General features: G+C 41.7%; 1 protein-coding gene across 4 annotated transcripts in view; it reads right to left on the bottom strand.

Moving 5' to 3' along the window:
• LOC124031511 (contactin-4-like) overlaps positions 1-23467 on the bottom strand; it is a 187779-nt gene that overhangs the window by 40648 nt on the left and 123664 nt on the right. For all 4 annotated transcript variants that reach the window (XM_046342832.1, XM_046342830.1, XM_046342833.1 and 1 more), the window contains exons 10-11: positions 16648-16777; positions 15084-15234 (exon numbers count right to left, since the gene is read on the bottom strand). In XM_046342832.1, coding sequence (XP_046198788.1) covers positions 15084-15234; positions 16648-16777 — 281 coding nt within the window. The remainder of the gene's footprint in view (positions 1-15083; positions 15235-16647; positions 16778-23467) is intronic.

Here is a 23467-nt window from a genome sequence, read left to right as displayed (position 1 = left end):
TATCCTAGTACGTGCATATGTGAAGGTAGCATTGGTAGACACCACCATGCACAAATACACCCTCTCATCTCAGAGCCCGGTTGGACAGGTGAATGCAGGGTCTTTGTGTGCTCTTCATTAGCCCGGTAAATAAAACAGGACTGTGAAAATAGGGGTTAAGATTCTATCAGTAGAATTACTCAGCCACGAGGCTGTGTGAAAAAAGGCCATCTTACGCTTTCGGTGATTTTAGAAAATAATTAACCTTGGCTAAGGTGCGTTAAACTCAGTGCATATTGCATCTCTGCACTCGTCTAACACTCATTTCGCCCCATCTGGTTAAGTCCAAACACCACTGGAGCCATGCAATCTCCAAATGCATGCAGCATTCATCCAGCACATGAACAAGTATGTCAGGGTTTCACTCTGTGTGCCCTTTCGTATTAACTTTACACATAAGGATAGGTATGCATTAAAGTATGTTGCTTGTCCTGGTCGACACTGACCTACCTGCAGGTGGTGTTTGTAATCATGATTGTATCAAAGCGTCGGTGGTAGTAACACTGCTCCAGGGTTGAATAGGAAAAGCTCAGATCAGGTGTCTACAAGGGGAAGGCTATGTCACCCTATCCTCTGAACAGGACAAGAGGTTGGACCCAACTTTTGATCTACAATCCTGACTGCTTTAAAGTCCTGAAGTGTAGGGTGTGAAATTCTGACATCGCAAGATAAACGGAAAGTCTGTCTCTCCCCAGATTCCCCACAGAGCTCCATGTTTGAGAGGAACGGCCTTGTCAGACACGTAAATCAAGTCAAACTGCACAGATTTGACCCAGCAAAACCAAAGTCGGAGTATATGACGCAGAATGCAGTGTGTGGTTCAACTCAATGGGAAAAGTACAGAGAAGTCTATTTTCACAGTACCATCGAGATAAATCCAGAGTGCATACCACTGTTTTTAAAGTTGTCAGCCCCAAGGTTAACAGGCAATTACAGTCTACGATAATATGTGTGGCAATGAGGTGTTTTTTTTTCACTTAGACAACAAACCAATTGCCTGACATTGGTAAAATAGGGACACCTGAGCATTTACCTCTGACAATTCTCCAATAGCACTGTAATTGATATTGATTTTTGCCCTACGTAGGCTTGTGCCAATACCTCTTAGCTTGTCACATGCACTGTTAGTTCTACCAAATGATTCAGGAATTGATGTGGTTATGATAGAAAATGATTTACAGTTATGGGCTGTAAAATGAGGTGCAACAACATACAAATGGCACCTCATCTAACGGTCGGGCTGACACCCCCACAACAGGAGAGAACTCAAATGTCACTCAAACTGCATATTTATGATGACACTGCCACAAGCATTGAATATATCAGAGTTTAGTGTGACTAGAGTGTCTAGACTGTAGTGTGTGACAAATCTACCTAAATGTAACGTTCGTCATCTTCCTCTGATGAGGAGTAAGAGAGGTCGGACCAATTTGCAGAGTGGTAAGTGTCCATTTTAATAAGACAAACTGAACACTACACAAATAAAAAAATAACAAAGTGAAACAAACGAAACGGTCCCGTGTGGCAACAAACACTAACACGGAAAATAATCACCCACAACTCAAAAGTAAAACCAGGCTACCTAAATATGGTTCTCAATAAAATAAAACATCTACCTCTGATTGAGAACCATACCAGGCCAAACACAGAAATCCCAAAACATAGAAAAAGGAACATAGACAACCCACCCAACTCACGCCCTGACCATACTAAAACAAAGACATAATAAAAGAGCTAAGGTCAGAATGTGACACTAAAGGTGGATGGATACAGGTACAGTAAGTGTTGTATGACTCAGTGCTGCCAATTTACGCATTGGGCGAGAGACACACATTTTACCCTCTCCACACACTCACAGAGTCGTGGCGTCTCTTATTTCTCTCGCATGGAAAAAAGTGCTGTTTTTTATTTCCTGATTAACACAGCGCTTGAACTTTTCAACTGTGCCTCCAAATCATTTTCAAATCGGGAGCATATACCCTGCAATTCTACATCACGAGCATTGTGACTGTGGCAGCTTCACCCGGGAGATCCATCATTTTCCTACCACCTGCTCTGTGAACCACGGCAGATTGAAGCTTGCGATTGGGTTAGTACCAAGGCGATTGGATGTGTGTTTGTAAAGAAATGGCCCTCACGATTAGAGTGGAGCAGCCACGGCAGACTGGACAGGCAGGTTTGTTCTCATCTGATCAAAGTTTGTGAGCTAAATTGTCAAAAGAGCAGCAGTGCAACTTGTCAACAGAATGCTTCTTTGTGACAGCATGTGATAATATAACCTAGCCTACTAACTTGATAATCCACCACTTGCATGAGCTCAGATCCATAGCATACATTATTCACCTTGTTTGGTCATTGGAAATTTAGCACTTATGTTCATTCGGCTGTAACAACAAAAAGGCAACATTCAGAGGGAATTTAGCCTGAATTTCTATCTGTATTATTAACATTATTTGCCCAAATAAATTGTGAACCGAATGAATCTGATTCTAGTGGGAGGACAACAATACATTGAAAGATCATTTGGGTTGGGTGTAGGGGCAGATTAGATTTAGGTCTTTCACAAGACATTAGAAAAATTCCCATACTCTACAAAGGGCTAAAATATATACTAATTAGTGTGCTTATCTCAGAACAAACACTACTGTTATCCCCCATACTTTTATTATTTCACTTCTTACCAATTTCTCTGGAGTAATTAGGCTATTTGAAATCTGATACGCCAACTTGTCATTATTCAATTGATTTTTCTTGAATGTAAGGTAATGTGTAGAAATCAAATGTCACATGGCCATATTCAAACCCACAGTATTAGGGAAACAGATCAGGGGTGGCCAACCCCCTTTGGAGAGCTACCTCTAGGCAAGATTTTCTACGGTCCTATTTTAAACGGAGAGTTCACCCACATGAATTACATATTAACATGTTTGTTTGTTATGGACAAGGAGAGGCTGCAATCCATCCTATGGCTGGCTACTGCCACCAACCATTAATATTAGCATTTCAGAACCAAACATCAATGTTCCCCAGCTAGCATACTCTAAATTCCGTCTCCAAATAATCTCAAATGAACTTCAAACCAAGTTGTTGAGTTTTCAGTGTTTATTCAATTTTAAAATGATCCCGAATACACCTGACCTATGGTTATTATTTCACCCTGGTCATGGGACTAAGCCACGTGAAAACATGTATAATGGCAGGAAATTAACTTTAAAACAGCTATTTTTTTTCCTGGGGAGGGGATCCCCATACCCCTCCAGCTGGGGCTGGAGCTGATAGATCATTCACGATAGGAGATCTCACGCCAAGCTATCTTCAAAAGTTGGAAGCACTGATGACTAAATGTACTTAATAACACAAATCTTACACATTGCTTAAATAGCAGCAGGTTGGAACTGTCGACCACTGAATTATCAACAACAATGATGTGATGAACAGAACAGTACATCATGGAGAGTAATGCTGAGAATAACAGCAATGAACACAACACAATGCTTGGAAGTTCCTCAAGCTACTGTTAGAAGGCCTACCCTATAGAGATCATTTGCACGCGTCAATCAAAGCACAACAGGAGTATGAGGAGTGCATCTGGAGCCAGTGTTGCACAGAGCTCTAGTTGAGTGTACATGTCTGACAGAAAGAAGAAGAATGATTGGCAGTAAGTAAGGACTCATTCCCCTTGTCACAGTACATATGATTTACCCTGCTCTACCCTGCAACTAGCAGAATGCACTGAGTGGGTTCTTTTTCTTTTTTCAGTTACATTAAGATGGAGGAAGAAAAAATACTGAATTGCAGGCTATACATGAAATGACATTTCCTTTCAGCTCTGTCTCGGTTGACCGTTGTCTCCAGGGCACTCTGTAGCATTAATACGGTTTCCATGGCAATATGCAGCTTAATCAAAACACAGCCAGGGGACAGGGGTGTTAGCCTGCAAAGGAAGTATTAATCTCTACTTTGTGAAACAAATACACCGAGGTGCCAAACATTCCCTCTTACACCACCTTCACATAAAGAGAGAAATGACAAGTGATTCCCCATGGATCTAACAGACACATTTTTCGTGGCTAATGCAACCTACAATAACATTCCTTAATACATAAGCTTTTCTACCTGAATATGCTTTTATACACTGAGTTTAAAAAAACATGCTCTTTCCATGGCATCATGAAGGGCCACATATCCACACCCTTGTAAGCAAAACATTTTAGTGGCCACCCGTGACAGTGAAGAACGACATTTTTTGTTTTAAAGTTCATTTCCTGAATTCTTCACATTTTCCCATGGGGCGGAGAGAAGATTTGGCAATAATATAACTAATTTCACTCAGTTATACAATTCTATAGTAAATAGTAATTAGATCATGCTTACTACAAGTTTAGGTAGCTGATATTGGCTAATTGAGTGGCTGCTGATTCACAACTAAATTTATAAATTGCACCTTGTGTATTCTATTATTATAAATCTCAACAGTAACTTGTGACCCTGACTGACTTCCCCCAAAAAACACACAGACAACAATGAAAAAATGTTTTAAAAATGTATTTAAAAAATTGGACCTACAAAAATTGTTCATCCCTGGTGTAGTAGATTAAGGGGAGGAGACAGGTTAAATAATGATTGTTATGCCTTGAGACAATTGAGACATGGATTGTGCATGTGTGCCATTCAGAGTGTGAATGGACAAGACAAAATATTTAAGTGCCTTTGAATGGAGTATGGTAGTAGGCGCCAGGTGCACTGGTTTGGGTGTGTCAAGAACTGCATTGTTGCTGGGTTTTTCACAATCAAAAGTTTCCTGTATGTATCTTTCCTGTATGTATCCAGCCAACTTGACACAACCGTGGGAAGCATTGGAGTCAACATGGGCCAGCATAATCATATGGAATGCTTTCGACACCTTGTAGAGTGCATGCCCTGGCCAATTGAGGCTGTTCTGAGGGCAAAAGGGGGTGCAACTCAATATTAGGAAGGTGTTCCTAATGTTTTGTACACTCAGTGTATGTGTATGAATTAAACGCTGTGCAGAGCTACTACTTATTACAGGTAGCTGTCTTAATCAAAGCTCCCGATTTACATTGTCTTCATTTCCGACTGTGAAACAGGAGAACAGGATGGGATTGTGTTGGTAATTGCATTGGAAGGAGTCGAGTGTTTATCTGCCTGGTCCACAGAGGGCTGTGTGGATGTACTGCTACAGGATCCTTCCTCTAATCACAAATTGCTCTCAAAATATATTCCCTTCCACTGATATTAATCTCCTCCTCATGCGCTGACTGAGGTATCCTTCAGGAATAAGGAGCACACACACACACACACACACACACACACACACACACACACACACACACACACACACACACACACACACACACACACACACACACACACACACACACACACACACACACACACACACACACACACACACACACACACACACACACACACACACACACACACACCGGTTCCAAAGAAATTGTCGGGAACCAAGATGGATTACTTGTGCTGTGCTGGCACATTCTCCCTTTGAAAAACGATATCAGCAGCAGTCTCTCCCAGATAAAGAATAATCCCGTAGAGAAGAACATGGCACGTGGACAGGTAAAGATGGTTCTGACCTAATCTCAGCAAAGGGTTCTGACCTAATCTCAGCAAAAATCTCCAGGTTTAGATTTATTTGGGTTAAGTCGATCAACTTAACTTCCTTGAGCCTGTTTTACAACCTTTACAAGATAGGGAACAAGGGTTCAGCTAACTTGATATGACCAGAAATAGCTTGATCATTAAGGGGCATGGTTTTTTTGCGTTAATCGGTTACACCTATCTGTTGATAAGCAACTGCTTAGGTTTAGAATAAGGGTCAGGGTAAGGGTTACATTTAGGGTTACGTGTTAGGGCTAAGGTTAGTAGAGTGTTAGGGCTAAGGTTAGTAGAGTGTTAGGGCTAAGGTGAGTGTTAGGGCTAAGGTTAGTAGAGTGTTAGGGCTAAGGTTAGTAGAGTGTTAGGGCTAAGGTGAGTGTTAGGGCTAAGGTTAGTAGAGTGTTAGGGCTAAGGTTAGTAGAGTGTTAGGGCTAAGGTGAGTGTTAGGGCTAAGGTTAGTAGAGTGTTAGGGCTAAGGTTAGTAGAGTGTTAGGGCTAAGGTGAGTGTTAGGGCTAAGGTTAGTAGAGTGTTAGGGCTAAGGTTAGTAGAGTGTTAGGGCTAAGGTGAGTGTTAGGGCTAAGGTTAGTAGAGTGTTAGGGCTAAGGTTAGTAGAGTGTTAGGGCTAAGGTTAGTAGAGTGTTAGGGCTAAGGTGAGTGTTAGGGCTAAGGTTAGTAGAGTGTTAGGGCTAAGGTTAGTAGAGTGTTAGGGCTAAGGTGAGTGTTAGGGCTAAGGTTAGTAGAGTGTTAGGGCTAAGGTTAGTAGAGTGTTAGGGCTAAGGTGAGTGTTAGGGCTAAGGTTAGTAGAGTGTTAGGGCTAAGGTTAGTAGAGTGTTAGGGCTAAGGTGAGTGTTAGGGCTAAGGTTAGTAGATATTTAGTTGAAATGTTACTGATAGTCTGTAGAGCATCTACAGATGGACCGTCCAAATAAAGGGTTTTTATTTTTTTTATTTACCAATAAATCTACCACTGGTATCAATACATGATTTACGTGACTAAAAATACTTTATAAAATGTCTGTAAAAATATAAAACATATACTGTATAAAATATCACATCAACAGGTTTGTCCTATGGTTTTCTTTTTAATCCTAGGCCCTGTCCAAGCAGGAGCCCTTTTGCCTTTTGGTAGGCCATCATTGTAAATAAGAATTTGTTCTTAACTGACTTGCCTAGTAAAATAAAGGTAAAAAAATACATATGTGATATGTTTCTTATTAATTGACTTTTTTTTGGAGAGGGAAATATTCAATTAACATGAATCCTCTATGCACTAGCACTGCACATCTTGATAGATCAAGTTAAGGTCAGCTATTAAAACTATGTAAGTGATAAAAGCCACAACATACTTTAGGTGAAATCAATACTGCATGGAGGAGTGTGTGTGGGTCTGTCTGTCTGTCTGTCTGTGCTGGGATGTGCTCCAGTCAGTGCATCCATTCTCCAGCCTGCTCTCATCCTCAGGTGGGAGGGCCATTCCCCTTCATGTGACATTCCCGGCCCAGCCAACACCAGACTCTGAAGACAGAGTCTATTGCTAAATGACCATGAGCACCATAAGCTGCATAAACAACTTATCAGGTGGTGTGCCTCCCTTCAAGGTGAGGAAATGAGATACGTTTATTAGGCTGCAGAACCTCTCAATATTCCACTCGGAACGCGACGTTGTCACAGGCACCTCCGCAAAGATCCAGATCTCCACTTTTCCAAGCAGATGTTCAATTAGAATCAAATGAGGAAATTAGAGACGTGATGAGAAAAAATGCGAAGTGACATTCAAACATGATAACCAATGTTTTTTAATAAGCACAACAGCACGGCACCACTGGAATGAATGAAAACTAAAACAGTGCTCTGGGCTAATCCCTCTCTTTAATAACAACACATCTGTTTCATGTTAAGATTTCATAATGTAACTTTGAGCAACGTTTGATGAAAATCACATTATTACATTTTAAAAAGTGCAAGTGTGACACTTAATCATGTCTGAGTAATGACTGAGTGCAAAATCGTTTATACTAAGTCAATGTAAGTAAATGCATCACAAGCTTCCTCTGTGGACACTTATAAAAATGTGCTGATACTCATTCCACATTTGGTTTCCTTCCTGACATTGATTCATTCTGGAGTGTGTCTGGCATAGCAGATGGGGTCTGTAAATGGAGTTCACTCTGGCAGACATCACTTCATTTATGTGAGAGCCATCTCTTTTCCTCTTGCTTTGCAGGAAAGGTTAGAGATGGGCCAAAAGCATGGCTAGATCTGGAGCAATCTCACTCCCGTCCCTGTCACCCTCAATATGATGGAGCAGTCAACAGTCAACACCCTGACGCAGAAACCCCTGCTATGCCTCATTTCCACCACTCAATCCATTATCCACTCTACAGGGATGTAGGGATAATATTCTACAAGCGTTGTATGTTAAACACCCCCGGCCAGGCATCAAGGCCTGACAAGCCACCAATTATGAGTTCAAGAGAGAGTGGTAGAAACAGCTGTAAAGTCAAAACACAGTGCACTTCTTTAAAGTGCACAAAGCAATCAAGGTTACTTATTCTATGCAGTAAGAATGTATAATAATTCCATCTGGCCACATATAATAAAGGTGAAAGTTACAAGAATAGATTTAAAGTGAGGTTAATGTTTAAAAGAAGATGGTCTCTGCATGACATCTTCTGGAAGTTAACTTAATCTACTGTATCGCTCATGATACAGCCATTTTTGCAGAAGCCTACACATTACAATAAAATACAATCACTACTGACTGGGACTTCTTGTAGTATGTAATACTTCAATTGTATAACTTCAGTAAAAATTCTACACAGCAATTAGATAAATGTTAGCGCTACATTACGTTGAGTCTTAATGAGAACATACCATGGCTTTGACTGAGTAAACTTGCCATATGTAATTCTTAACTGACACTAACCAATTTACTTTTCTTTCCTCCTTCCATATACTACAGCAAAACTAATATAGAGCCACTAAACAGATCTCACCAAGGCAATAAAACCCCTGTGCTTCACAGACAATGGGTTACAGCATCACAGCACACCGAAACACACTGCAGTTGATCTGTACCACTTTTGCACATCAGTTTAAGACTTCCACCCGATGCCAAGCAACTATATCAAAGGACCCAAAAATATTTTGAAATATTTCTAGGTCAGGATGAGGTAATATTTAGGAAGAGGTCATCATTTCATGGAGTCCGTGACGGAAGAAACCACATGGGAAAAGTGATAAGCAAGCTAGGTAAAACAAAAAAAAAGAAGAAGAATTTTGAAAAGTAAAATGTATTTATTGTGTTATAGGTTTCATGATGCTTCTGTCTACACCAAAAGTAGACTGATTAAAGACTGTTTTATGCATACTTTGGGGTCTCTATAAGCTACAATACGAGGTACTAAACCTAGCATGAAAGTGCATCCTTGTAGATAATATAGTCAAAATGGTTGCTTTGGGGTAAATTGTGCCACTTAGCAAGGGGCAAGTTGAGTCAATAGATAATCAATATACCCCATACAAATAATGATTACATTTGTCCATTTTATGCATAATATGCATAGTACTTTGAAGACACCTCGCATTTGTGCGATTCAAATGATGAAAAATGCATTCCTCAGTGGGGTTCGCTCCCCCTCTAGGCCACAGTTGAAGTGTTTTCTTCCCAGGCATTATCGCTGGGATATGAGGTTACACCAGGACTTATGTCTATGTTAAATGTTTTCAAAACTCTTATGTTTACACACCTCTGGTTATTTCCAGGGATATACAATGTTTCAAAATGTATGTAGATATCTTTGATAGAACGATATCTATATTTCCCTTAACGCATCTATATTTCCCTTGACATAGTTATGCTGAATGAAAAAAATGGCTTCTTCCCTACGAGTGCTGCTGTGGTGTAAGATAACTCCACACAGCCCTTTGAAAGACTGCCTTTAATTTAGGGAGAGGAGATGAGGGGAAAACAGAATGTCGGCACGTCCGGCGGGCGGGCGGTGGCCAATCATACAGAGACAGTTGAGTGTGTGGGTCTGGTGTGTGGGTCTGGTGTGTGGGTCTGGTGTGTGAGGCCAACACATTTTTTTTTCTCTCTCTCTTCCAATTCAGTGGTGACATATTGAAATGGCATGTTTTTAGGCAACGGTCCATTGCCTGACACGGCCCACTTATACACTCATCAGCAAGACCCTGCTCTGCGTTCTCAGCTGCTTTGTTCCAGCTGATGTCATCTAAACCGGGTCCCTGCAGGGTTGTCTGGGAGAGATAAGACAACCCCCCACCCCCCCACCCAACCCCACTCTCTGCTGGTCTCTTGCAGAAAAAAAAGAGCTGCTGCTATGAAGATGGATTACCCAGCTGGTGACACTGGCTCCCCTCCCTCTAAAGCCACAGTGGAGCGCTAACGCAATTAGGCCAATTAATCTTGAACAAAAGGGGTTCACAACACACACCCCCCTCCCGCCTTTGATTATGCACGCTCCTGAGCAGGTGTACCGCCACCATCCTGCTCACACCTTATTTTCAAAACAATAAATGTGATTATTGATTACTCTCAAGTGCAGTAATTGTGTTACTGGTATAATCGATCTGGGATGGACAAAGCAAAGCAGTGGTGGTCCTCTCATTTGCATGGTGAACTAGTTTCACTTTACATGATGTTAAGGTCTTTTAACTACCGCTAAATCACAATGGTTATCAAAGCATTCATCCTCCAGTAACAGTCCTTTCGAAGTGAGACAATATGTTAAATGACGACAAGAACAGGTGATGATTACTTCCATAGCATGAGATGTAGGCGGTCCAGAAAGGGCAGGACAACTTGGGCTCAAAGTAGGTTTGTATGTCTGAGCAATGTGTGTCCGTGTGTGTGTGTGTGTGTGTGTGTGTGTGTGTGTGTGAGAGAGAATGAGACTGGGGTGAGAGAGGAAGAGATAGCGAGAGAGAGAAACTGATAGAGAGAGAGAGCGAGAGAAAGAGAGAGAGAAATAGGGTGAAGGAGAAAGAAAGAAAGAAAGCAAGAAAGAGTAGAGACAACACATTCAATGCCTCACACATTTTTTCAGTTCTGCAAAAAAAGTAATTTGGCAGGGTTCCACCTATTGACAATGCAATCCAGCATCCTGACAAGATTTCATCCAGCACAATACAACCTGGGACAGATGCGAGCGAACGTGTTATCTGCACATTTTTCTTTTTAATTACCTCTGTGTCAAAGAGGTGGTCTGCACTGAATAGCATTTACAAAGTAAGAGCATGACAATTTACTTTTCAAGTTCAATTCAGGACTCCACAAGAACACAGACCTAGAGGTATTGTAATATAATTCCCTTTGTGACTAGCATATTGTTATGATAGATTGCGTTTATGGGCACTGGTCCAGATGTAATAATCCACTTTTGCCTTTGCTTCCAACAAGTCCCGATCAGAACATTAAAATACCATACAGTATAGGAGTTCTGGTTGGCCTCTCCGCTACAGCAAACATATACAGTATATCTCAACTATCTATCTACTTCTAACAAGCTCATAGTGAAACAACAAGGAGCCACAAAACAGCAGTGAAGAACAGGGTTACAAGGAAACATCCATCCATTCAGCCGTAATATAGCCACTGCTGTTGTATTAATCATCCCATTGGAACATATAACAGTGTCACATCAGTGCAAAACCCCAAATCAATCAACAAAACTCTCCATTCCAAACATATCCATAGGCTACGAGCAGGATGTTAAATCAAAATGATCAGTTACTGTAGCTCAGTGGATATCTGTGTTGGAAACCATGGAAAGGGAAAAGCATACATGCTAAAAACAAACGATTCTATTGGCTTGTAACCATAGCGGAACCCTTTTTTTGGTGCTATATGCTATGTATTTTTTTGAAGGTTCTATAGAGAACCGTGTTCATAAGGTTCTAAAAGGAACATCTACAGTGCTATGAAGAAACATTAAAAAGGTTTATATTTATTTAGCACCACAAAAGGGTTCCTCTACGGTTACAATGCTTCTTGGGGCTATATAGAACCCCTTTTTATGGTTCTTTATAGAACCTTTCTCAATCATCAAAGTTTCTTTGTAGAACAACACAGAGTTGTTTTATTCTGGCTTGATAGTGTCTTGTTAAAATGCCATACCGTAGGATGAATCAGGGGTGCTAGCTCTGGAACAGCTGGGAGAGAATTGAGAACTACTGACTTAGTCACCCATTCTCAATTGACACAAGGCTATAGGTAAGTCTTTCACAAGACACCTACACTGGCATTGACATATATAACATTTACTGGCGCAACACAACAGAATAGATGTTGGAATGACACTCTCACTCACGGTCACACAAAAAAGAGCTGTGAGCAAATCAGCGCCTCAAAAATATTTGAATAAACCGCCACCCCCACATTTGAATTATCACTAAAAGAGGAAAGAACCCTTTCTTGAACTGCAAAGAGACATCGAATGGCTCAAATGGTTCTTTGGGTCAGTTCTTTTTAGTCAGTAGAACCATCACTCTTCCCAAAGAAACTTTGAGGAACCCTCGTTTTTTTTTGTGTGTAATCCGTTGCTACCTCACAGTTCAACCAAGATTCTAGCTGTCAGTTCAAGAGGGATGACGAAAGAGAAAAATACATATTTTATTAATAAAACCTGATGTGCTTCAGAATTCCAGCCTTGATCAGTCTGCTAGGGAGACAGCATCATATACATAAGTATACAGGGCAACTGAAGGGCACAAGCAGCGCAACCACTATGCAAATGCAGGGCCACTTTGTTTAGCGACAACACTTCTTTGTGTATATGTAAACTCTGACAAGACGTGCCAGACACTGTGCACACAGTCCTGCTGTCAGAGTTGTGCCACAAAAAGGGGTGCAGCTGCTGTCTGGATTAGGACAGCCTGACTGACCAGACCCCTGATGACACACACACACACACACACACACACACACACACACACACACACACACACACACACACACACACACACACACACACACACACACACACACACACACACACACACACACACACACACACACACACACACACACACACACACACACTACTCTCCTGTCACTGTTAGCAGTTAACACTTTAGCCCAGAAAAGCGTGTCATGTCAGCAGACAGCGACTGGTCACCCACACACCCCCACAGAGGGCGAAAAGTGCTTGATTAGCACCCGGAACTCTACACAGCGAGGGGCATATCGGGACACCCATAAGTACTGGCCAAACCAATTATACCTTCAGTACTGACACTGGTTTGTTTGTGGTGTACATCTACACTGTGAATTACACCAGGCATTATATACTGACTGTACAAAACATTAGGAACACCTGCTCTTTCCATGATAAAGACCTGGTGAATCCAGGTAAAATATATGATCCCTTATTGATGTTAGGAAACATATACACTATCTCAACACGGTTACAAGGAAACATCCATCCATTCAGCCGTAATATAGCCACTGCTGTTGAATTAATCATCCCATTGGAACATATAACAGTGTCACATCAGTGCAAAACACCAAATAAATCAACAAAACTCACCATTCCAAACATATCCATTATTGATGTCACTTGTTATATTCACTTAAATCAGTGTAGATGAAGGGGAGGAGGCAGGTTATAGAAGGATTTGTTAAGCCTTGAGACAACTGAGACATGGATTGTGATGTGTGCCATTCCGAGGGTGAATGGGCAAAACAAAATATTGTCTTTGAACGGGTTATGGTAGTAGGTGCAGATTATTGTAGTAGGTGCCAGGTTTGTGTCAAGAACTACGACGTTGCTGAGTTTTTAACGCTCAACAATTTCCCGTATGTATCAAGAATGGTCCACCCCCCCCCAAAGGATATTCAGCCAACTTGACACAACTGTGGGAAGCATTGGAGTAAACATGGGCCAGGATCCCTGTGGCACGTTTTCGACACAGTGTAGTCCATGACGAATTGAGGCTGTTCTGAGGACAAAAGGGGGTGCAATTAGGAAGGTGTTCCTAATGTTTTTTACACTATGTGACTTGAAAACCTTACTGAATGTAGGTCTACGGCAGTGTTGAATTGTGTCAGATATTTTAGATTTCATTTTAGCCATTTCAGCCTTCATAGTTTTAGTTATTATCAGCCAACTAAAACTCTGGACAATTTTAGTCTTGTTTTAGTCACTGTTATGTTAGTCACATTTTCCTCTGTGCATATTTTTAAACCTCCAACGTCTATGTGCACATTAAGATAGCCTTGACCAACTAGGCCTTCTATCCAGTGGTGGCAGGTAGCCTAGTGGTTAGAGCGTTGGGTCAGTAACTGAAAGGTTTCTGTCTCGAATCACAGAGCTGGCAAGGTAAAAATCTGTTGTTCTGCCCCTGAGCTAGACAGTTAACCCACTGTTCCCCAGGAGCCATGGATGTTGATTAAGGCAGCCCCCTGCACCTCTCTGATTCAGAGGGGTTGGTTTAAATACAGATGACACATTTCAGTTGTACAACTGACTAGGTATTCCCCTTTCCCTTGCTATTGGCTACAGGTTTAACCATTTAGGCCTACGGTTTTTCTCCACCTTGTGATGAGGTAAATGACAGTGATTCCCTTAAAAGGGGAGAATCTGAGCATTTCCAACAATGTTCGAATTATTACTGTATATTACCTAATATTCAGCAAATAGATTTAGTATTTCCACACGGGAAAAAGCTAATTGGAAAAAAGCTAAAACAGGCAATACGAAAGTAAGAGATAGTAAACACTACTGTTACAATTGAAATGTCTGTGGATACTGTATATCAGCTCAATCAGCCTTTTTAACTAAAAGACCAACGAGAGGTTTGCAGTATATTCTGCAAAGGTATGCTTGCTTATGATTGGACAAAACAGATGAAAAGGAGCTTCCTGTCAAATTCCTGTCCATTAGTCTCGCATGGAGTTCTCCTCTTGTCATCTCAAATGAAAAGTCACTATGAATAGTTGTCTTTTTTCCCCATGGCATCTTGTCTCATTATCGTCATTCGTTTTCGTCAGGAAATATAGGTCGTTGGCTAATATTTTTCGTCTTAGTTATTGTTGGCAAAATTAACACTGGCCTACGGGAGTCTACATCTGAAGCAGGTAGGTATACAGACAGAGACGTTACTTCCAATATTTATTTGAACCCAAAGCTCGATATAAAATGTTAACAGTCAAGGAGGGACTCTGTAACATTGAGGAATACAATCACTAATATGACCAGATATATAATACCAAGCTACAGAGCCGGGAAAGGTAACCATACAGTAAACATAGCCTCCAGGGTACCATACCAAAACAAATCCCACAGTAACCCCAGTGTTTAGGAAATCAACCCCATTATGAGAGAAGGATTACCTAATAATGAGAGAGAGAGAGAGAGAGAGATTGTTCGCTTACCTGTTGCTCTCTTGTAGAGTCTCACTGCCCTTCCTCCAGGAGATCCCACCCCAGGGGGACATTTTGGGCCTGCATTCCATCAGCACATCTCCTCCCTCCTTCACCATTGTGTGGCTCCTCAGCTGGCTCTGGGAGAAATCTGGGGCAACAGCTAAGACAACACATGCATGTTAAAAACTCAACACTTCCCTTCCCCTTTACTTTTTATGTTTAACTTTCAACATGTATGACATGAGCGTAAAGACATGAGTTTATCCTGAACACATGACCTGAACTAGGAGAACCTCAGGGCCTTAGTATACTGGGTCCAGAGTCTTTACCTGGTGGTGTCACAGGAAATAACAACATATAAATAAAGGGAATAGTCATTGTCATTGGCCAGACCTAGAGATAGTCATTGTCATTGGCCAGACCTAGAGATAGTCATTGTCATTGGCCAGACCTAGAGATAGTCATTGTCATTGGCCAGACCTAGAGATAGTCATTGTCATTGGCCAGACCTAGAGATAGTCATTGTCATTGGCCAGACCTAGAGATAGTCATTGTCATTGGCCAGACCTAGAGATAGTCATTGTCATTGGCCAGACCTAGAGATAGTCATTGTCATTGGCCAGACCTAGAGATAGTCATTGTCATTGGCCAGACCTAGAGATAGTCATTGTCATTGGCCAGACCTAGAGATAGTCATTGTCATTGGCCAGAGATAGAGCAGGTTTTAGCCAGTGTAAACAAGGCTCAAGGAGATTACTAAACTCCACACTAGACAGAGAGTGAGTCAAAGGCAGACATGTTGAAAAAAAGCACAAAACAAAAAAATAATTATGCAATGGTACGTTATCTGTATAACCCCTAAAGGTTTTAATACACCCTTGCATGGCTACTGTCTACTTCAAAGTGAGGCGTGTAATGTGTTGAGTAGAAATGGCAGGGAAGGAAGGAGAGTGCAACACACTGCACTCCTTAAAAAACAGGGAATCCTTTTCTCGGCTAAGAAAAACAAAGGGAAAATGTCATGTCTGTTTTGCAGCTCAAATTAGTTCTATGATGATCATCTCATTTTCTCTCCAGGATCCTCCCTTCCTTTGCTTTTATAAAGCACTTCAATTAGTGCCAGGGGCTGTCAATGATGTTTTTACCTCCTCCACGTTTAATTCAACCTGGGAACTTTGGCTGTGTTGGATCTAATTCCAATCAATGGCAAAACAATGATGAAGAGTGGTGGGAGATGGGTTTTGAGAGGGAGAGCTGAAGGCCAGCCCTGTGCCAGGGAACAGGGTCCAGAGGACCAGGACTGACAGGGCAGATGGGTGGGACTGGGGAGCACAGTGGCATGGCCATACATCAACAGCACCCCAGTGCATTCATCTTTTAATGAATGCCTTTTAATTAGGAGGCAATCACAGAGAAGCTAGAGGTCACACTGCGATGGTAGAGAGCGGAAAAACAAACTACCTATGACACTAAAACATGCACACAACAAACGTGCATACTGTACAACATACAATACATGCACCAGGATGTAGGCTGTCAGGCACGTACACCCACACACCTTGTATTGCCTTACCTATGACTTTGAGCTCTGCATTGGAGTAGACCTCCCCATGCTTGTTTCCAGCCACACATTGATACATTCCAATATCGGACAGCGTCAGTCGGCTGATTGACAACAGCCCATTGGCAACCTGTATGCGCTCCTATGAACAGAGAGACAGAGACATGCTTTTTGATAGGCCTTATTGCGATTGCTCATTTACATAAAAGCATGCAGCCAATGTGCCAGTGAATTATAGTGTGGCAGTGACGGACGTGGCAATAAATCTAGGTTTTCATCACTAATGGAGGGAGGGGGTTGGGTGGAGGGAGGCAGGCTAGCAGAAAATGACCCTAATCAATCTGCATGTTTATGAGAGTGGAATAAAACCATGCCCTATTTATATCTCTGGCTGCACCAATGGACCTGTTTCCCCTTCAGCATGAGGACTGGATGTGAGGATTAGGAATATCTTATCAGAGCTATGCTGCATGTGAAAATTGGTTTCCTGATAGGTACAGTGTGCCCTATACATACTAAGTACTGTATGTATGCTGTTATGTACACCGCAGATCCCACACTGCACTGAGCCACTGTGAATAGCAGATTCCTGCCATCTTAGTGAAGGAGATACAGCTCTTGTGACTGGCCCGTCAAAATAAACAGGCGTATTAGCTTAAGTGGGTTTAATGCACTAAAACCCAGACACTTAGCATCTTTATCGTCAAGGTATGTTTACATATTTGAACTTCAGCCACGCCATATATAAAATCAACCACACACCCATGCAATCTCCATAGACAAACACTGGCAATAGAATGGCCTTACTGAAGAGCTCAGAGACTTTCAACATGTTACCATGCCACCTTTCCAACAAGTCAGTTGATCAAATTTCTGCCCTACTAGTGCTGCCCTGGTCAACTGTAAGTGCTGTTATTGTGAAGTGGAAATGTCTAGGAGCAACAACGGCTCAGCCGTGAAGTGGTAGGCCACACAAGAACGGGACTGCCAAGTGCGTAGAACGTAAAAATCGTTTGTCCTCGGTTGCAACACTCACTACCGAGTTCCAAGCTGCCTCTGGAAGCAATGTCAGCACAATAACTGTTTGTCAGGAGCTTCATGAAATGAGTTTCCATAACCGACAAGCCTAAGATCAAAATGGAATGGTGTAAAGCTCGCCGTCATTGGAATCTGCCAGGAGAACGCTACCTGCCCCAACTGTAAATTTTGGTGTAGGAGGAATAATGGTCTGTGGCTGTTTTTCATGGTTCGGGCTAGGCCCCTTAGTTCCAGTGAAGGGAAATCTTCATGCTACAGCATACAATAACATTCTAGACAATTCTCTGCTTCCAACTTTGTGGCAACAGTTTGGGAAGACCCTTTCCTGTTTCAGTAACGACAATGGCCATGTGCACAAAGCGAGGTCCATAGAGAAATGGTTTAACGAGATCGGTGTGGAAGAACTTGACTGGCCTGCACAGAGCCCTGACCTCAACCCCATCGAACACCTATGGAATGAATTGGAACGCCGACTGCGAGCCAATCCTAATCGCCAATGTGCCCGCCTCAGTGCCCAACCTCACAAATGCTCTTGTGACAGAATGGAAGCAAATTCCAGCAGCAATGTTCCAACATCTAGTGGAAAGCCTTCCCAGACGAGTGGAGGCTGTTATAGCAGCAAAGGGGGGGTGACCAACTCCATGTTAATACCCACAATTATGGAATGAGATGTTCGACAAGGAGGTGTCCACATACTTTTGGCCACGGAGTGTCTATTCCCAGAACGGCATTAAAACCGACACCAGTTTTTAAGGGTAGGGCTTTTTGTCAGTGCACTTGGTGCTACATGCTCCCCGCTTCCCTTCATCTCCTCTGTTTTCAAAAGGCCTACCATTAATGTCATTAAAGCACATTTCCATAGGGGTGTCAGCTTGGTGTGGCTCCAGTCTGACGGGATTAAGGTACTGTCACATGAAAAGAGGAGCTGTCCTCATTGAAACATCAGTAGCTAAGCCCGTGTTTGAGCAGGTCGCGTTGTGAATTTTGATGATGCTCAGTGACTTGCTGCTAGCTGGATGCACAGAGGTGAATGTGCCTGCTGGCGAGTACGGCAGAATGGTGGTGGCTTATATCGGTCTTTGTGTGGAACGCACTCCATTTACGGGCTGCTATTAATTAAGCATGACATTCCTCTTAAATCAGCAGTTTTTCATGCGGGGACCTGGGGGGACCATCTGCACAACTTCTGCTGAATGGAAAATGATTGGCAATGTCACTGCCAACACTACCGGGTCACTTCATTTGATATAGGAGAGTATAAACAGCAAGCCGTGTGACTCGATTGATGTCACAAACAAACGTCTGTCATGGCGGTTTCTGAGATGCATTGAATTTGGTGTTTAATTGTTGCCCAGTTTCGGCTGGTATGAGAAATGCATTTGCATTACTGACAGTATCAGAACTATTCATACCCTACTGTGTGCCCATTTACTTTAACTACTGACCAAACTTGGGAAGTTAAGTTACACTTTTTTTCAATAGTCCCATATAGATGATCTACAGATGGTCATACTATCAGCAAATGATCTGCCGATAAGCAACTGCTTGCTAAGGGAAAGGTTAAGGTTAGGTTTAGGTTTAGAATAAGGGTTAGGGTTAGTAGATACTGTAGTCAGTTGGAATGTTGTTGAAAGGTATTCTAATGAACATCTACAAGCCATCCACTTGGGATTAGCCAAATAAAGTGTCACCGGAAGTTATTTGAAAAATGAAGGTAATATCATAAGCTATTGCAGCTCAAATGTCCAAACGAGCAGGAGAAGCAGAAAAGGTCCCCATTGATTTACTGTAATGAATCACTGCGCACGGTACATCTTCCCCGTTCCTGCTCTCCCTCCATTAGTTATTAGATTGATGAGGCTACACCATTTGATGGGGACATTTCAAACAATGGACCAACTCTGCTTGATTCATCTATTAATTGAAGTGCATTACTAATCCTCCCATTTATTATGTCCACATTAAGGAAATCCTACTCCAAAATGAACACTGTCACCTCTTATCACAGATACTGTCGGGCTGTGGCGGACATGACATTTTGTCAACGGGTTGTTGTCATGCAAAAGGGGGCCAGTCTCACAGTAATTGACAATTAATTAACATAAACACATTTATCGTCTCCAGGCCTCCATGCATGCAATCCGCATACAGGTCTCTGATGCCTTTGGAACATCTACATTTAAAAAAAGTAAAATAAATCAATGTAATGCACCATCAAAATAAATGCATTGTTTATTTTAGGCAGGATTAAAGAAATATGATACTGTATGAAGAAAATGTCATTCAGTAGAACAAAATATATGTTATCTGGCAAGATATGCTTATAAGTCCTGTGTCATTTTTTTTGTATTATATGATTTTATAGTAAGAAGAATATACCGTGCCTACAGAATGTATTCATACCCCTTGACTTTTTCCTCATTTTGTTGTGTAATGGATTAACGTGAGATTTTTTGGGGGGGAGGGGATATTCTGCAGAACCCTCAGCACCCCTACAGTGTCTTGCAAAAGTATTCATCCCCCTTGGCAAATTTCCTATTTTGTTGCATTACAACCTGTAATTTAAATGAATATTCTATATGGATTTCATGTAATGGACATACACAAAATAGTCCAAATTGGTGAAGTGAAATTTAAAAAATAACTTGTTTCAAAAAAATTCTAAAACTTAAAAAACATAAAATTGGTGCGTGCGTATGTATTCACCATCTTTGCTATGAAGCCCCTAAATAAGATCTGGTGCAACCAATTACCTTCAGAAGTCACATAATTAGTGAAATAAAGTCCACCTGTGTGCATTCTAAGGGTCACATGATCTCAGTATATATACACCTGTTCTGAAAGGCCCCAGAGTCTGCAACACCACTAAGCAAGGGGCCCCACCAAGCAGGTGACACCATGAAGACCAAGGAGCTCTCCAAACAGGTCAGGGAAAAAGTTGTGGAGAAGTACAGATCAGGGTTGGGTTATAAAAAAAATATCCAAAACTTTGAACATCCCACTGAGGACCATTAAATCCATTATTTAAAAAATGAAAGAACAAGGCACCACAACAAACCTGCCAAGAGAGGGACGCCCACCACAGACCAGACAAGGAGCGCATTAATCAGGGAGGCAACAAAGAGACCAAAGATAACCCTGAAGGAGCTGCAAAGCTCCACAGCGGACTTTGGAGCATCTGTCCTTAGGACCACTTTTAGCCATACACTCCAGAGCTGGGCTTTACGGAAGAGTGTCAAGAATAAAAAAAAAGGTTGTTGTCCTTAAGCCATTTTGCCACAACTTTGTAAGTGTGCTTGAGGACATTGACCATTTGGAAGAACCATTTGCCACCAAGCTTTAACTTCCTGACTGATGTCTTGAGATTTTACTTCAAAATATCTACATAATCTATTTTGTGAAGTACACCAGTCCCTCTTGCAGCAAAGCACCCCCATAACATGATGCCGCCACCCCTGTGCTTAACGGTTGGGATGGTGTTCTTCGGCTTGCAAGCATCCCGCTTTTTCCTCCAAACATAACGATGGTCAATATTGTTTCATCAAACCAGAGGACATATCTCCAAAAAGTACAATCTTTGTCCCCATCTGCAGTTACAAACCGTAGAGTGTTTTTTTAATGGCGGTTTTGGAGCAGTGGCTTCTTCCTTGGTGAGCGGGCTTTCAGGTTATGTCAATATAGGACTCGTTTTACTGTGGATATCGATACTTTTGTATCTGTTTCCTCCAGCATCTTCACAGGGTCCTTTGCTGTAGTTCTGGGATTGATTTGCACTTTTCGCACAAACGTACATTATTTTCTAGGAGACAGAACGCATCTCCTTCCTGAGCGGTATGATGGCTGCGTGGTCCCATAGTTTTTATACTTGCGTTCTATTGTTTGTACAAATGAACTTGGTACTTTCAGGCATTTGGAAATTGCTCTCAATGATGAACCAGACTTGTGGAGGTCTATAAATTTTTTTCTGAGGTCTCGGCTGATTTCTTTTGATTTTTGTTTTTCATTGGCAGGGGCTGGGACACTTGTGCAGAATTGAAGGAATGATGGATGACGCTAACAGTGAAATTCTTGAGGGAAACCTTTTTCAGTCTTCCAGAGATTTGAGACTGAGACGGAGGTTCACTTTCCAAATGACCCTAAGCATACTGCTAAAACAACACTCAAGTGTTTTAAGGGGAAACATTTAAATGTCTTGGAATGGCCTAGTCAAAGCCCAGATCTCAGTCCAATTGAGAAACTGTGGTATGACTTAAAGATTGCTGTACACCAGTGGAACCCATCCAACCTGAAGGAGCTGGAGGAGTTTTGCCTTGAAGAATGGGCAAAAATCCCAGTGGCTAGAAGTGCCAAGCTTATAGAGACATACCCCAAGAGACTTGCATTTGTAATTGCAGCAAAAGTTGGCTCTACAAAATATAGATTTTTTTTCGGGGGGGGGAGAATAGTTATGCACGCTCAAGGTTTCAGTTTTTTTTGTCGTATTTGTTATTTGTTTCAAAATAAAAAATATTTTGCATCTTCAAAGAGGTAGGCATGTTGTGTAAATCAAATGATACAAATCCCCCCAAAAAATCAATTTTAATTCCAGCTTGTAAGGGAACAAAATAGGAAAAATGCGACGGGGGGTGAATACTTCCGCAGGCCACTGTACATCCCGTGGCTATGATTCAAACTGTTCAGGAGAGTGCTTAGCAAATGTGCTTAACAAGTCACGTAATAAGTTGCATGGACTCACTCTGTGTGCAATAATAGTGTTTAACATGATTTTTGAATGACTGACTCGCCTTGCAAAGAAGGGAACCTATTGGTAGATGGGTAAAAAATGTAAAAAGCAGACATTGAATATCCCTTTGAGTTTGGGGAAGTTATTAATTACACTTTGAATGGTGTATGAATACACCCAGTCACTACAAAGATACAAGCACCCTTCCTAACTCAGTTGCCTGAGAGGAAGGAAACAGCTTAGGGATTTCACCATGATACCAATGGTGACTTTAAAATAGGGATAGGGCTGTCTACTGCCCCCGCTGGAGTAATTGCGTGCCCATAGTAAACATAATTTTTTTTGTTAAAAGTTGCTAATATATGCAAATAAAAAATATTATTGAATAGAAAACACTCTAAAGCTTCTAAAACCGTTTAAATTATGTCTGTATGTAAAGCAGAACTCTCAGGGCAGTCATTCTCCCAAACTCTCTCTTGTCATCATAAAAGTTGGCCCAACTTTGACGTCATTGCCCCCACCCTTCCCAAGCAGTTACAGGTCTGGGAACAGTCTCTCTGTCTTCAGCGCGATCTCAGTTTTCAATGGGGCTTCTCATTGTGAGAATCGCGCGCTCACGAGAGTTTTGGCGGGCCGAAACCTTTCGGTCACGCGAAAAAAACAGGTCACTTTTATGCGCGCTCTGCTCAGGTCCTGTCTTTTTTCCAAGATCGATTATACAATGCATGCGTTTCTGTTCGTCCTCACGATTGCTGTACACCTTTATAACATGTTAAAGCTTGATTATGAAGTTAGTTTGACAAGTTTAATCGACATATAATATGTAAGTTCGACGTTTTGGTGCGCATCCACTTGACTTTTGGCTACATTTCAACCGAAATGTGTCGTGTTTGAGAACCGAAAGACACAGACTGCAAAACTAAACGCTGTTTTTGGTAAGTATAATTCCTTCCAGGTCTTCTGATGGAAGAACGGCAAAGGTAAGGGAATATTTATGTGGTAAATTTGGGTTTATGTGGACTCCAAGATAGAGGAGCCATAATGCTTCTTTTTGAGCGCCGACTCATAGTA

The sequence above is a fragment of the Oncorhynchus gorbuscha genome, linkage group LG03 (assembly GCF_021184085.1).
Source record: "Oncorhynchus gorbuscha isolate QuinsamMale2020 ecotype Even-year linkage group LG03, OgorEven_v1.0, whole genome shotgun sequence".
Taxonomy (NCBI): Eukaryota; Metazoa; Chordata; class Actinopteri; order Salmoniformes; family Salmonidae; genus Oncorhynchus; species Oncorhynchus gorbuscha.
Note: the sequence above shows the minus strand (reverse complement) of the source record. Positions and strands in the feature narration are given on the sequence as shown.